Source organism: Tinamus guttatus, unplaced genomic scaffold, assembly GCF_059628265.1.
Source record: "Tinamus guttatus ecotype Peru unplaced genomic scaffold, ASM5962826v1 Tinamus_guttatus_pri_ptg000456l, whole genome shotgun sequence".
NCBI lineage: Eukaryota > Metazoa > Chordata > Aves > Tinamiformes > Tinamidae > Tinamus > Tinamus guttatus.
The window spans coordinates 95,100-111,153 of NW_028288990.1; the positions used below are offsets into that span (position 1 = coordinate 95,100).

The 16,054-nt window shown below is 43.9% G+C and overlaps 1 protein-coding gene across 1 annotated transcript; it reads left to right on the forward strand.

Annotated features, from left to right (window-relative positions):
* Nucleotides 1–7,371: 7,371 nt before the first annotated feature.
* PCARE (photoreceptor cilium actin regulator) lies at nucleotides 7,372–15,648 on the forward strand. Its single transcript, XM_010211673.2, has 2 exons — nucleotides 7,372–11,133; nucleotides 15,519–15,648. The coding sequence occupies exons 1-2, from the start codon at nucleotides 7,388–7,390 to the stop codon at nucleotides 15,646–15,648; spliced, it is 3,876 nt and encodes a 1,291-aa protein (XP_010209975.2). The 5' UTR covers nucleotides 7,372–7,387.
* The last annotated feature ends 406 nt before the right edge of the window (nucleotides 15,649–16,054 follow it).

Here is a 16,054-nt window from a genome sequence, read left to right on the forward strand (position 1 = left end):
GTCTATCACCGTGGAAGGACTGCACTATTTCTTCCCACGTCCTTACCAAATTACATTAGTTTAGGCATTCTTAGATCCAATATGGTCAATAGAATCACTGATTATTTCAATTATCATTTTCATCCAGTAAGGACAAGTTGGATCTAAAAATACATTATCATATTATGACACAGTACCAAACTACAGCAAGCCAATGCAACTATGTGTTCTGCACCCACAACTACCCCCAGAAAGGGCGAGCTCAAATACAAGAACATTGTAACCTGTTAACATGATGCAAACATACCTGAAACGGCTGAAAATAGATTCAGAGAAAAGGAAAGATAGAGCAAAAATACAGCTGTCTCAGGTATTAATAACACCTGCAGTATATCGATGTAGGGGACATGACATAGTGGAACAGAATGTCTGTATCTTCTGGAACAACTTCCAAGAGTCACGACTTCCCTACAGAACAGATGACATTACCAGGCAGGATTGGATGAGTAGGGGTATGGTAGAAAAGAGTAAGAGAAATTTAGTGACAGAAGTGACAGAATTTTCCTTTCCATAGCAACGCCAAGCTATGGTACCACTAAGTTAATTACTGTGTCGCAGTGAGTACTGTACTTACTATTTGCCAGCCATACGTTGCTGTAACTGAACAAAGTCTGAAAGTGAAAGAAAGAAATATCACTGGAAAAATAATTACGAAAACGTGAAGGAGTCATGAGACACAAACACTCATGTTACCAAGACCAAAGATAAGGTATAGTTTTCCCAAGATCGACACATTACACAGAATATGAATGGAATCTCTATGCACCAAAAAAAAAAAAGAGTTGATCTTACAATAAGGGATACTTTAAAAAAAATCAGGTATTGCAATTTGAAATTTTATGTTGAAATCTAAATACATTCTTTTTCCTGCAACTGCTGTAACAAAGAGGTTGAGCAATACCTCAAAAAGGTAATGAAGTTTAAGTAATAAACTCCAATGTTATTAGAACTTCAATGGGAGAACTTGGCACCAATGTGATGTCATTTTTGACAAAAAACATGTTTAACGGGCCTATGATCCTCAATCTAAGACTTAAAAACTTACATGTGAGAAGGAGCAAGACACATAAACTACTTGTTCCATAAGTCATATGAATATAGACACGCTCAAGGTTTCTTGGCTAGAGCATGGAGCCTTCTTGCAACTTAGCAGTGTTTTGAGTTTTCAAAGAGTTTTGATTTCACAGTGGTCACCATGGCCCGAGTTAATTTGAATCTTCGTTCATTCCCTCGTCTTCCAGTAGAATCAAAAGCAGCAAAGCAAGCGCTAGCACACGGCTTCCCAGCATGAAACCCTAGGGAGGCCCAGCAGCGCACGCGGCAGTGCAGGGCCCCAGCAGCTGCCTCCAAGCACTGCCCCCTCTCCGGGCTCGGGACACCGCCGGAGGATGAAATTACACCTGGGCCCCAAAGCGGCGGCATCGCTGTCACCACGTTACAGCACACGGCGGCGCGCGGGGCAAGAGCCAAAGCGAGACAGGCCGATCGCAGGCGCCGGGTTCCGCGAGGGGCAGCCTGAAGCGACCCTGCGGGCCCCTGCAAGCCCACGAAGAAGCGCGGCCAGCACCGCCGGGCCGCTGCCGCCGCCGCGCGCCCCACGGCCCTCCCAACAGCCCCAACGGTCTCTCCCAACGGCCGCGCACTGCCACCCCGCCCCCACGGCGGCCCTGCACGGGGATTGGGGCTGGGGAAGGGGGGACAAGGGGGCTGCCGCCCCGCCCCCGGGCGGAGGGGGCGGCGCGGCCAGTACCTGCTCGTCGGGGGGGGTGGGGGGGCGCGGGCCGCGCCGCTGCCGGGGCCTCCCGCGCCCGCGCCAAACCCCGCGAGCGCCGCGCCGCCCCGCGAGGCCCCGCCCCCGCCGCCTCCAGCCTATGAGCTGCCGCCGGTCCGTCCCGCCCCCGAGCCCCGCCCCCCGCTGACGGCTGCCATGCAGTGGCGGGTGGAGGGGGCCGTGGTGCTGGGGTGGTCTGAGCCGCGCTGCGGGACGGGCAGCTTGAGTGACAGCTACTGCGCGCCATGATACTGCGCCTTCCTTAAAGCACAGGCAGGCCCCTGGCAGCTCCGCGTGGCTGCGGGTGATATGTTGGGACCTACCCCCCTCCCGCGGCAGAGAATCCGGTTTCGTGCAGAGCGCCTGGTAGCCAGAGCCGCATTAACGGGCTGAGCAGGCACTGGGATTGCGGCGCTTGGGTTTCATGGATGGGGAGAGGCCTAGGAGCCGCCCAGAGTAACTTGTAGGAGCTATCCCTCGCCTTAATGCACTGCAGCTGCTGCGTGCACCACGGCAGGGACATTCAACCTGAGCAGCAGCAAGCAGTGCTCAAAAGGGCAAACTCAGAGCATTGGGGGTGGTAGACAAGGCAGTACAGCCACAGACACATCAGTCCCTGCTAGGTTTAAGCACAGAACTCAGGTATCCCAACTTCCTAGTTATTTTAGTCAGAGCCATGAAAGTAACAGCATAGACACAGGCTTTTGAGAGGCTCTCTCCAGTGCTTTAAAGCCGAAATTATTCAAGGGGAGTTTGGCCTGGTAAAAGCACGAACAAGTCCCTCTACATTGTGCTCAAGGTGAGCTCCACTAAATGATACTGATATTGTCTATCAGCTCGTTGCTGTTTTTCCTGATACGAATTGTGGACAGAGGCAAGGTAAATAATGGGAACAACGACCAAAAATGACCACAAGTGGTAAAAGTCCAGAGCTGTAATGCATTCAGATCCCAGAGGCTGGAAAGGTGAAAGATGAGGCACATAGAAGTGCAGTTTAATAGTAAATGTGGTACTAAATGACAGAAGAAGAGCTAATCTTTCAATTTCTTAGAAGTACTCTGTATTTCAGACAAGGGTGGAGAAAAATTGTACCTTTATGGTGAATGTAGCAGGCCTGTGTTTTCCTGGATTACTTGAGAAAAAATATGTGAAGAAAAGCATAGATAAAGACAAAGTGCAAGGTTTTTGCTAACACATGATACCTGGGCTAAGGAAACATAAGGAACAGATACCAAGTAGTATACTTTAGTGAAATACCTGAAATGGAAATTGTTGGCAATGTTAGCGGTACCCTAGAGTTTAGGAGAACTGCAACATGGGCAAAGTGCAAGCGTGAAGGGAAACAGCTTTGAGTAGAGCTGAATGGAAAGTACTGGGCTGAGAGGCGTTCATGGTGAACTCCTGGGGAATCATTCTTGGAACTAATCTTGTTTCAGATTTCCCTTAATATTTTAGCACAAAAGCAAGTGTGCTGATGAGACAAAAAAAAATGAAAGAATTGTCATTAAAAACGAGTGAGCTAATAAGGTCAATGTAAGGGCTCATCATTCGGAAATGAATAGTGAGGATGAGAAAGTACGACTATATTCAGCAGATGTGAACACCATTCGTAATGACAGGCAATCACACAAAAAGCCAACAATTATTAAACAGGTATTCACATCCACGGGTTCATCGATCCCTAATGCTGCCCTTCTTCAGAGAGAAGTTGTTGAACCAGCACATTCAGAAATGACTAACTAGCACGGTTAAAGAAATGGATAATGTGTTTCAGGGAATTAAAAGAGCACGGCTTGTTTAGTGCAGCAAAAGGAATGCTGAGAGAGAGGCTGTGGTTGCCATCTGTCATCAGCCATGGAGAGGACCATGTAAATGCAAAGGTAATGTTGAATATGCGGATAAAGCTGAGTATGAATATAGAAAATAAAAGCAGGCACCTAATAAAGCAACCCAGGTTCTAGAATATCCTGCTGGTTGAAGCAGTAAAGGCAAAAATCCGCAAGCATTTCAACTCTAAATGAATCCAGTGACCTAGTGCTGCAGCCATAATGGATATGAGATACCATTGTCCACCAAGCTCCTGTCCTTCCCAAGTTCCACCCCTTACCCCATGGAATGAAAATTAACTAAGAAAAGTCTTAAAACCTTATTCTGTACGCTTTGACAATATCCTGTGTAGTTCCTTCTACTTACCAGGATATGAGTCTAAGCAAAAGTCTGTTCAGCCTGTCCTGTCTGACTCACTGGGTGATGCCAGTGGGAGCACAATTGTTTAGCACCTAGAGAACTGGGATGTTGTGAACAATTGCTGCAGCTCTGAACAAATCAGGAGGAAGATGGGGAAACAAAGCTTGTAAGCAAGGAGTCTTTTTTAGATAAAAAATGACTTGATTTGTTGTTTTTCCTTGGGGCAGAAATAGTATGTTACTAACCAAATTCCTTTGTTTTCACAAACAATTTCAGGGAAAGAATGATTTAAATGGCTATAGAAGATGCTGCTATCTCAAGCACAACCTCTCTAGAGCAGAGAGGTTTGAAACCGAGTGTGCTTACACCAATTTCAGTGCAGCTTTGGATGGCCTGGAAGAGAGCCAGCATGTTCAAAAGATGACATCAGCTCCAGGAACTACCCACGGAGCTGGGTGTGAAATAGGGAAGCTGTGTATCCATCTGCAGCCAGGGCATTTCTTTCCTACAGGAGAGGTTACCCATCCTCGTCACTTGCTCCAGCCCTTCCCATCCTTTCCGTAGCTGGACTTGGTGAAATGCCTGAAATGGAAATTCCTGGCAATTGGAGCTAGACTAGAATTTAGGAGATAGGACAAAGCGCGAGCACAAGAATAAACATTGGATCAAGTTCAATGGAAGCTACTGAGAGGACTTACTGGTGAAGTCCTGGGGAATCACTGTTGAAACTAATCTTGTTTCATATTTTCCTTTAATGATTTTACAGGCCACCCTTTCCTTTCACCTCCAGCAGCAGCCAGCATCCTGCCACATAAATGGTGGTTCATAGTTTCAGCTACATGTAGGCAAATTCCAGCTCCTCCCCATCAGCCACTCTTGGATTCCTGATCCCCAGAGCTCCACAGCCTCAAATCTAGCACTTCCTCATGATCTGTCCAGCTCCTCTCCCTGGCAGCACAGGGAGTGAAAAGAGAAAACCCCTGGCAGGGCCCACAGCAGGACAGCAGCTTTGGGGCACTGTGCTGGCACAGGGAATGACAAACTGTGTTCCAGGTGGCTGGCTCCGAAAAGCTTAACAAACTCCCTGGTTTTAGTTAATTCTTTGAAAAAAAGAAAAAAAAAAGATTTCAAAATAAATAAATAAAATGTAAAATGTTGCCCTCTGGTATTCCTACTATCCTGCCATTAATAGTGTGTTTCCACAGGGGAAACAGAACAAAACTTTGTAAATAATTCTGCTAATGATTACAGAAAGGAGAGAATCTATGCCATTTCCCCGAACAGTGTCAGCTCTGCAGGAGAAGCTGAAATAAAAAGCAGCAGTTTATTTTGCTGTTGATATCAAGACCAACTGATATGACATCTCCCTGGTTATATTCAATTTGCTGGTAAAATAATAATAATAATAATAATAATTTCAGAATGTAAGAGTTCTTAATTCCTTTTCTTGCTCATGTTCTCCATAATCTCTCAGCAAATCAAAACTTAATTTCACTCAAAACTTACCCACAGATGCACATATTTTAAGTTTTTAAACAAACTGATTCAAGCATTTATGTTGCATTCCCCTTGGACATTCCCTTCCTTTCACAAACATTTGCCATCCTCTTCAGCAAGTTTTATACCTCTTTTTTTTATACCCATACCTGTTTTTCTTTAACCTAACAGGCATTTTGTCTTCTCTTTCATTGTACTATCAGGAAGTGAAGGCAGCTTCCCTATATTTCATTTTTAAGTGTCTTGAACATTCAAATTAACATATCGTGCTTAGCAATAAGAATGCAGATGACAAAAACAGAATTCCAGAAGTATCTGAAAACAGGCACAAAGTTTCTGCTCTCTCACAGCAGCACAATGTTAACTAGTAAGATTGCATATATGAGCAAACTATAATTAAAGGTAGGCCAAAATGTATGCCTTTTTAAAAACATTTTCTATAAGCCAAGATATCCATAATAAAGCATGCATATATTTTCAGTATGCTTTTAATACATGGCATATGGGAAATAGCTAAGAGGAAAAAAAAAGAAAAAAGTGTCATTATAGTATTTCAAGGGATAAAGGAAGTAGAGAGAGATCTTTCCAAATGCAACGACCCACATGATCCTAATTATTAAAATTTCTGGTGCAAACAATGGATCTGCTGTAGCTGTTTTCCAAAGTGAGGTTGCAAGGATATTTTATGCATGAAAATATTATGCAAGCTACGTGAAGAGATCTTTCAACTCCCCATGTAAACATAAGAGATATATTAAGACTAGTTCCTTGACTTATCATAAAATGTTTAGGAGTGTTTTGGCAATTTGTTATAATGACTTGCCCCAGTAAAACAGAGTGCTTTTGCTCCCACTGTTGAACAGCAGGAATGGCTTTCCATGCAGGCATCCTGCTATTATGGTCCAACACCAAGGAATGAATCACGTAAATAGTTGTGAATGAAATTATGTGAATGTTTTATAAGCTTGACAGCCTGAAAAAAAATGGGGAGAATCAGAGGAGATACCCACACCCAGTTAGAGAGAGCCTGAGACAGGGAGAGAGGAAGGGAGGGAGGGAGAAAAACTTGTTTAGAAGGCACAGAAATAAAAAAATAAATAGCTTGTCACTCACGTCACAAACAAAGGAAAAACACTGAAGACCCTGAAGGCAGAAGTTTAACAGGCATCTCAAATCAATTTGATGCCATGTCTTGCGCTCTGCAGTAGATAGATATTCAAGGTCACTCTTCTTTTGGTTAAAGAGTACCAGTGGCATGTGCACATTGTTCAAATAGTCTCCCTTCAAAAAGGTTTCAAGATAGTTTCTTCCTTTGGACCTCTACATTAAATTGTGTGGTATTTCCCTGTAGCACAGGAAAAAAAAAAGGAGGGACTATGCATGCAGACACCAGGTTCTTTTGCCTCCCAATATAGAGCGGAAAAAAAAGGTCTTCTTTTATACATCCAGCATGGGTGCTTATACGTCCAACAAGGGTGCTGACTGGCTGGAGCCTGCTTAACCTAATGAGCTTAAAATCTTAATTGCAGTGGACATCTGTCAAGGCAGAGGTGAGGTACACGAGTCCTCTTAATTCATTAGCACTTAAATCCATCAGAGCTTTCACACTCCTTTTTTGAATCAAAGAAGAAAATCTGAGCGGAAACCATACAGTGGGATAGCGCACATCATCAAGACCAGACCTTGGGCAGGAGGCACGTGAGATTCCAAGTAAGCAACAATGCCAACTGACAATAAAACCAGGATTATGAAGAAAACTTGGGAGAAAAAGGCTGGTGTGGAGTTCAGGATGAAACAGTGAGTTTGATTCTTTGCCTCTTTTTTTTTTTTTATTCCCTTCTCCCTGTTCATTTGGATATTTAATCAGAAAATAAAGCTAAAGACAGAGAAAAGATGGGCTGCACACCATCTCGCAGTGACTTTGCTAACAGCATTGCAAGCAAGGGACTTAAGGGTTTGAATAAACCCAAAGGTATTTTGCGTGTCGATCCAGGAGACAAAGGAATTTCACTGCTAATTAAAAGTTCGTCTTGTTACACTATTGATGAGTTCGGTCAGTATGAGATTCAGAGGAAAGAGAACCCAAGAGAAAATGAGGAGCAAGTATCAGATCAAGACAAAAATGATAATTTCCAGTCATCTTCCAAGACTCATTCAGATCCCCAGATTGCCAGGGACAAAAAGAAAACTGAGAGGACAGCCACAGATGCTGAAGCAGCTTTTTCTGATCTTATTGAGTCCCAAAAACATGTCACTGAGGACATACAGATCAGAAAGCAAAGCTCCTGTGAATCAGAAGCATCAGCTTTTATTTGGGATGATAAGAATGAAAGCAACAGAAAGAAAATCCCAAAGAAAGCAAAAAAGCAAAGAAGTCATAAACTAGCAAAGCAAGCTCAACCTGGCAAAATTAAAGAAAAGTCCACTTTGCCTCCAAGCGAGACAGAGGAAAAGGTAGATTTCCCAGAACTGCTTGTTAAGGCTCATCAGAGTGCTTATGCCTACTTAAATCCCAACCTCTCCAAATATGAAGCGATCCTTCATATGGCCAGCCAGGCTACTCAAACTCAGCTCATCCTGCAGCAGATGGTAAGCTTCCTGATGCTTCGCTTTGATGAAATCAACCATCTCTTGGAAGAAATTGCTAATGATGGGGAAAATCTTCTCAAAAACGTGGGTGGGAATCTGGCATGGCCAGCAAAAAAAGATTTGAAGGAGCACCCTGATCTGTTGCAACAATTACTGCAGTACACAGTCAATAAAATGCAGTTGCTCAGTGGAACAGTGTCTTCCCTTACCTCAGATGCCCTGCAGGAGATGTGCAGCTACCTGCAGTCTGCTGCAAGCAACTTGGAAGGAAAACTGAAAGCAAAGCAAAGTTTTGATGAGCGGCTGTTGCGAACCATAAGTCTGCTCGAAGCCTCTACAGTGGGATCCTCTCCATCCCACAGCGAGGACAGAACGCTCTATTCTGAAGACAGTGGCATTGGAGCAGACAATGAATCTATCAAAGACTTCAGTGCCCTCAGTCAACTTGGAAGACAAACAAGCTGTGATTCTTGCGCACATGACCATCTATCCCAAAAGCACACCAGAGCTGTGAAGCACACTTGTGATGGAACAGCATCACCAGGTACAGCCACATCCCATGACTGTGCAGTTGAAAGGCATTTTAAAGATACATTTTACTCATCTGCTCAGAGTAGAGAAGTGGCTTCTTGTCACACTAGAGTACCAAAAGATACTTCTGCCATGTCCCAACATGCAAGACTGTGCAAAAGCCATTCTTATAACTCAGTCCAGTCAGATTCTGTTCAAGAAAGTGAAGAGTTCAAAATGTGTGAATCCACAGATTTTCCCTCTGATGATGATGATGATGAAGGGAGCACCTTGGGGGAGGATGATGACAGCACAAGTTTATCAGAAATGGGGAAGGATATTCTGCCAAGAAGGCCTCTGTCTTCACCTGCGCTAACTGATAATACACAAAGGCAGTCAGCAAAGAGGACAGAGAATACAGAGACAGAGGAAATTATCCTGAAAATGAAATATGCCATCAGTGAAAAAATCAAGTTTGTCCCAGCTAAACCTGGGCATAAGGAATGGATAGAGGATGAGAGTGAAAGAACAATCCTAAGAGCAAGGCCTAGTACAGCAACAGGTAACCAGAAATCCCTAGTGAAACAGCGACGGTCCAGGTCAGAGGAGTCTCTCAGAAGCCAGGCAGAGGACCCAACTCTTCTAGAGCTTCAAAGAACTCAAAAAGAGCTCAGCAAAAGACTGGAAATATTTTACAGAAACAAGGACACAGACAGGAACCCAGAGCCTTGGAAATCAAGAACAGCACCTTGTTTACAGGATGAGCATGTTACATCTAGATCCTCTAACAAACTGAAGGCTTGTCTCTCAAAAAATTTCAGCATACTGCCTAACCAGGATAGAGTTCCTTTATATGTGGTTGATCAAAATCCTGTTAATCACCTGGACGAAAGAAAAGGCAAGAGGCTCTTAGGATCTACTGTGTCCCCACAGGAGTCATCAAGCAGCAAAGATGTGGAGCCTCCTGGAACACAACTCCAGAACAGCAGTAGCTGTGCATCCCGCAAATCTGTCAAAAAGCTTATTGAAACATTCAGCCCTATTGATCATCTTCTAAGGACCACAACTCTAAGATCTGTAGGACCAATAAAGTGCATCAAAAATTTTGGACTTCCAGTTATTCCACCCACTCTTCCCTTTCAGAAAGGCCTGGCACCTTTAAGTCCTAAGAATTGTATTTCACCAGTAGAAGTCATAAAACATCAAAACACCGATGCAGGTTCTTCAAATTTTCCCCCTGTACCAGCTGCAGAATTAAGTACAAAGGACACAAAAGAGGAGACTGATGAAGACATTGAAAATCTGCCACCACCACCCCCTGAAATGTTAATGGACACTTCTTTTAGCTTATCTGAGTCTGAAGAAACTGCCAAAATAGATGGAAACTCTTCAGAAGATGCGAAGAAACCCATCAAAACAGAACTTCACACTACTAGGAGAGCACACATTTCCCCCAAAATCAAAGCCTCTCTCCAGTCCATTGACTTATTACCAAGCAAAAATATCAGCAGCCCCAATGCGATTGCTAATAGAGTTGTAAGAAATGCTGGAGTGGATGAGAAATTTCGGAAATACTCTCTGGAGCTGAATCCTACCAATGTGCACATCCCTAGCCAAGAAGAGATCCTTGCAACTCAGAGAAAAGAGGCTGCAGATTTGTATAAGCAAACCCATAGAATTATTCCTCTTCGAAATCCCAGTGATGGTTCAAAAACATGCGGTAATAGCTCAGAGAGCAAAGAGCCCAGTTCGCTTGCAACTTCAGCGCAGTGCCAGAAGCACGGATCTCCTGACTCACTGAGGAAAAACGAGAGAGGGTCAGCTTTCGTCAGGAGAGTCTCCCCAACGAGGACTCCTTCTCCACCAGCTGAGAGGCGTCTCTTCAGCCCGCCTGCACATCACAGAAACACTCTGCAGGCGTTCAGCAGCTCCCAGCCCGGCTCACCTTCCCTGCAGAGGAAGCCCAGCCCACCGGGCAGCCCCCGGGCACCCAGCCCCACCACACAGAAGAAGCTCTCCTCTCCACTGGCCCCGCGGAAGCTGCTCAGCCCGCCCGCAGGGCGCCAGCCAAGCCCGCCGTCTCCACACAAGCTGCCAGGTTCCCTGGGTGGCCACCGAGATGCGAGCCCACCTCCTTTCCCAGTCACTCCTTCCCCACCATCCTCACCAGCTCAGTCTTATAAGGGACTCAAAGCCGGGTTGGATGCTGGTGACGAGCAGCAACCCTTCTCCTCAAGGAGGGGGAGCAACGTCCGTTCAATATTCTGCCCCATGACTTCCTCCCTGTTTGAAGCCAGGCCTCCAATGTCCCTTAGCAAACTCACGGCAGAGGTGCCAAGACAGCCAGCGGCTGCCCCGTTTCCCCAGGGAAGGAGTGTTCTTCTCAGGCAGCCTGGAGAGCGGCCCAGGAAGCTGTCTCACAGCACTGCCAATCCTCAGCCCTTCGTGAAGAGAAGTTTCTCTGACCGCCGGCCGGGGGTGCAGCCTTGTCTTCCTGCTCCGGTGTCAGCTGGCAGTGAACCTGCGCTCAACCAGGCAAGGTAAGAGGAACTTCCAAGAAAGAAGGGATAGAGCACCATGAAAGAAGAGGTATAGCACTGTGTTGGCTTTCTAAGTTTCCATGGGGAATTTGTTGTAGCTAAGATATTCCCGGGAAAGGGGCCTTGTTCATGTGCAGGACAGATGTCCGCGCAAAGACACTCATGCATTGTACTTTGACCAAGATTTCAGATTTGCCAGAACAAAGGAAAAACTTTCTTTTCCACATCTTGTTCAAGCCTTGCGCTGTCTGCTGTGACAGGCAGCCCAGAAAGGATTCAGTGTCACTCAACTCCTATAAGCTACGAAATAACCTTCAGAATATTATTATCTTTAAACAACCATGAAAAAGTAAGGTTGGACTGAGAGAAAGGGCATCATTCTTAACATCAGTGTCCAAGCCAATAATATGTTCAGCTGAATCCTGCACTAAGACATTTCAAGCAGCCAGCAAGAACGACTGACAGGCAATGTGTAGGGAAGGATCTGTGTGGACGTAATTATAGCCTGAAGCTTTGAGCTTGTCATGTAGCCTTTCAGATCTAGGGACTGCTTTCAAATCTGATGGGTCTGCAGCCCAAGTCCGGTTTTCAAAGTGGAAAAATCTCCCATGGCCACCAGAAAGACATTGATTAAAAAAAAAAAAAAAAAGATTAAAAAATTTAAACATGAACATGTAGATTCCATGCCCCTAAGAATCAGTGGCTATTTTGAAAAACCTAGACGTATCTTTAAATTCATTCCATCACTTTAATAAAAAAAAAAAAAATCACAAAAAAGCCATGAAATGAAAATGACCATTTGGGAGTTCAGTGTAATGGCCTGCAAGCGCTAAGTGTTGTTGTTCTAGTTTCTCACAGTCTTAGGACATTTAAGTTCATTAAGTTTTAAGCTACACAAGAGGATTAAGACTCTGCTCATGTAACCTTTCTTCACATGAGGAGTATTTTTACTCTTCCCTGCAGAACGGCTGAAATCACATGAGTTGCCCAGATCAGTAGGGGTTGCAAGACCAACCCTAAAGGGGAAAATAACCTTGCATTTGTAAATGCACAAACACAAAATGTGTTGTGAGTAGATAAATGAACCTGTCTATTAAAATCAGATGTCTAGGCATTCCTCTCCCAAAAGTAAAATAAAGAAACAAGTTTCTCGCACTTATGGTAAAGGAGTATGAAAAAGCCACTGGGAAGCACTAGAAGTTTTGCATTCTGAACTGTAGTGTTGTATTATACTTTAATTTTCAAAGATTCCCTGAATCCTTGAAGAAATCTACATTGTTGCAGAGTTTTTCTGTTCCTGTTATGTACCACGTGGATTCAGCTTCAGCTGCGCCAGGGTCCACTAGCAGAAATAAGTGTCTTCAGAAGAGGCTTTATATCAAACCTTGCAAGACAAAAAACCCTGGCAATTTTATGGATCAATTTTAAACAGTTTATTATAAATTGTTGGCTAATTCATGCTTCAATGGTGTGTATTATCTGTGTATTGTAGCTCGTCACAGCATGAAAGTTAATATAAAAAAATTGTAAATAGTCTTCCCTGGAAAAATAGATAAGTGTTATGAAATACATAATTTCTCATCATTTTGGAATAATGACAAGAGCCAAATTCTTAGCATTTATGCAAATGACCATCTAGAGTACTCCTACTGAATTAGTCCAGATTGATATTGGTAAAAGCAAATGAGAAATTCATTCCATTACCACATGCATTGCGCTAAGATGTAATACACTACAGACCTTGCTTTGAACGTCGTAAGATAAACATCACTGTCAGCCAGCTGACAGGCAGAGATGTGTTGTTTAGGAGTCTGCAAGTTGCAGAAATTGGAGAGCCTCTCTCATCACTGCTGCTCCTGCTGAAAGCCAGCCTGGTTGCCGTAGCTGTGAGCTCCTAGAACACACACATCCAATCCCAGCTTCTCAGGCAATTTATGCCCAGTCTCCTTTCCTTCATCCCTTCCCTGCTCTTCCTCTCTACCAGCATAGCAATGCCTCTTTATACTCTCAGATGCATTTTCTCCCAGATGAGTGCTATGACCATCTCCCTGTATACATATGTACACACACATATTCCTACCTTCCCTTAGGCTAGCAACCCCTCAGTGACCTGCTCAAAGCTCCTTTCCAGCTCCTCTACGCAGAGGAGCTTCTCTTGAAACACGTACAGTTCCTCCTGATGCTGACTGCCTGATGTGGAAAAGGCCAAGCACAGAGATGAAAAGGACCCATCACTCAGATGTGCATCCTTGCCCTGTGGGCTTCTCCACATCCCAAAACATCCCTTTCTTCCATACATCTCTCCCTGCTACCTCAATAGGTACCTCACTAAGGATAGGAAGCAAAACCTGGAACATTAACAACCCCCTCAGAGATTATCATTCCCACGTTATCCATGTTGATGGACAGACAATACTTCCACTCTCTAAAGTCTTATAACAGTCACTGATTGCTAAGTTTTATCCTGAAACAAAACATTACAGAAGTTGGGTATTTTCTCCAAAGTAGTACATTGGCCTGGCACACCAGACAGATATTACATGCTGTATGAGTAAAAGATACTTTCAGATCGGGAAAAGGTAGGAGATTAGGGGAAAAAAGGAAAAAAATATATTCATCATTAATGATTGCAGAAACTGGTCACACCATGGAAGGGAGGAGAAAAAAAGCAAACCTGTAATAGCAGGTTTTATGGGTGAAACAATTTGAGAATCACAGATTTAGCCAGTTTCTCGGGTGCTTCTCCATACTCTGAGATATGCCCCTCCACCTATGCATGCACATTTAAAACATCCATTTTCTGGGAAGATTTAGCAGATTGCTAGAGATTATCTGCCAGGAGCTGGTACAAGCAACATCCCTGATGCTCCCTGATGCATCAGGGAGCTGAGTCCGCTCTCCAACCCACCCTATTTTAGCAGCAACATCAGGAGAGAAGGCAACTTCCCTCTCACGCTGCTCGCTAGCACTGCCAGCATTAAATGTCACTGCTATATGTAGATTTGCAGGTCCTCCTGCACTCTCACCATTCTCCTACAAGGGAGGAAATGCTCCTTTCCCAAGTGTATCTCCTTCCCGTGCAATTCTTCAAGAAATATCAAGACTTAGAATACCATTAGCACTACCCAGAGCTGGTGCTAGAACTTTTGTATTAGTCTTAGGGTATTTGGAACATGGCTTTCGAATTAAGGGTTCAGTGCTCAGGCTGTCACAATTGATATTTTGAACAGCTTTGCTGCTTTCTAAGCTTGGTCATTTGATGACCGTCAACAGTTACTGGTATATTATCAAGGCATAAAATGTACAATTGCTCTGCTCACAGAAATCCTTTTAATCTGCAATAGGATTTCTGTGTGTGCAATTAAACAAAATATTATTTCAGTGATGCTGCTAATCTCTCAAGAGGTATAATAGAGATAAAAGATTAAATGCTACGGAGTTATTGCTCGAGCAGCGGGGCTGGAGGGTGAGAAGGAATTGGGTTCAGCGAGTCGGGTGCAAAGCAAGCAGTGTAAGCGAGACCTTCTGCATTTGGAAGTATTTGAATCTGGGTCACAGTTTTACAGCTGGTCACATTTCTCTTCATCATTCAGGTCATTAAGGCCCCAGCAGCTAAAATACAAATGTAACAGCTTGTTTATAGTCAAAAGCTAATTCAGATTAAGGCAGTTTATGTACTAAAAATACAAAAATGATTCCCAAATAACTCTGAAATATGTTCTCATTTAGCTTAAACTGCTTTTAATGCTTCATATTACCCATGGAGTGAAATATTCATGAATAGCTGCCATAACCAGTCTTGATTTTTCAAAAGTGTAGGTAAACTCTAAAACTCTAGAGACATTTGTTTAAGTTCCTGTGCCCTTAGAGATTGCCTGTGTGGCCTCAGGAATATCATGTACCCTTCCAGTATTTCATTTTTCCTGCTGCAAGGTGGGAGGTTTGTATCACCAGAGGATGTACGCCACGAATATTCAAAAATTACAGAAGGAGGCTAAAAAAAAAAAAAAAAACACCCCACACAATGAAGGTAAGACCTTTCTTCCAGGGGAATTTGGGTTTGAAACAAGACTTTTATTAAACTCTTATCCACAGATTAATTCAAATTCATGCCGATCCCCTGCTAAGCATTCAAACTATTTGTTTTCCAAGAGAGTTGCAGGAAGATATAGGATAAGATAACACATTTGGCGTCACGAAGGAGGGAATATGAAGAGAATACGGAGAATAAAATCCAGATCATGTGTGACCACGTACATAGGAGGAGACAGGAAATTACACAGAACTCTGCAGTTTGTGCTTAATGGGTTAACGTGTGTAATCAGCATTGTTTTAAAAAGTCGTAATTCATTAACCTCTTAACTTAAGCACCTTTCTTTCAGCAGCTTGGAGGAGAGCCCCAGGAAGGGAAGTGACTCCTGGAACAGCCCCTGCCCCTCTGAAATCAGAGAGTCCAGCAGGGCAGCTTCTCACTCTGACCTCTACGTTGTGGGCCAGCGGCTGCAGAGGGAGTGACACCAGCAGCACCTCAGAGGACCAAAAGCACAGGCAAGACTGGGACCCCGCAGTGATGAAACAGTCTTACTCAAGCCTCCAAATTACTGCATCAGACTTTACCAAAAGGAAACAACACGACTCCGTTACACCTAGAAACCCAGACTGACCCCAAACATCCCAGTCTATATCTGCAGGGTGGTAGGCAGCTGCTGCTTCTTTTGATTAGGTTTTATGATTTAACACCAAAATTCATCTTTAGCAAAAGACATTCTTAGCCATTTGGCAGGTCTGAGGCAGATGATTCTACAAAGTCAGAGCTTGTAGCCAAATCCTTTGTTTCATTATTTAGATAAAGGAGTTGTAAACTTTCAGAAATAATCTTTATTTGAAAGGCTTTACACTAGGCTTTGTAAAGGCTTTACAC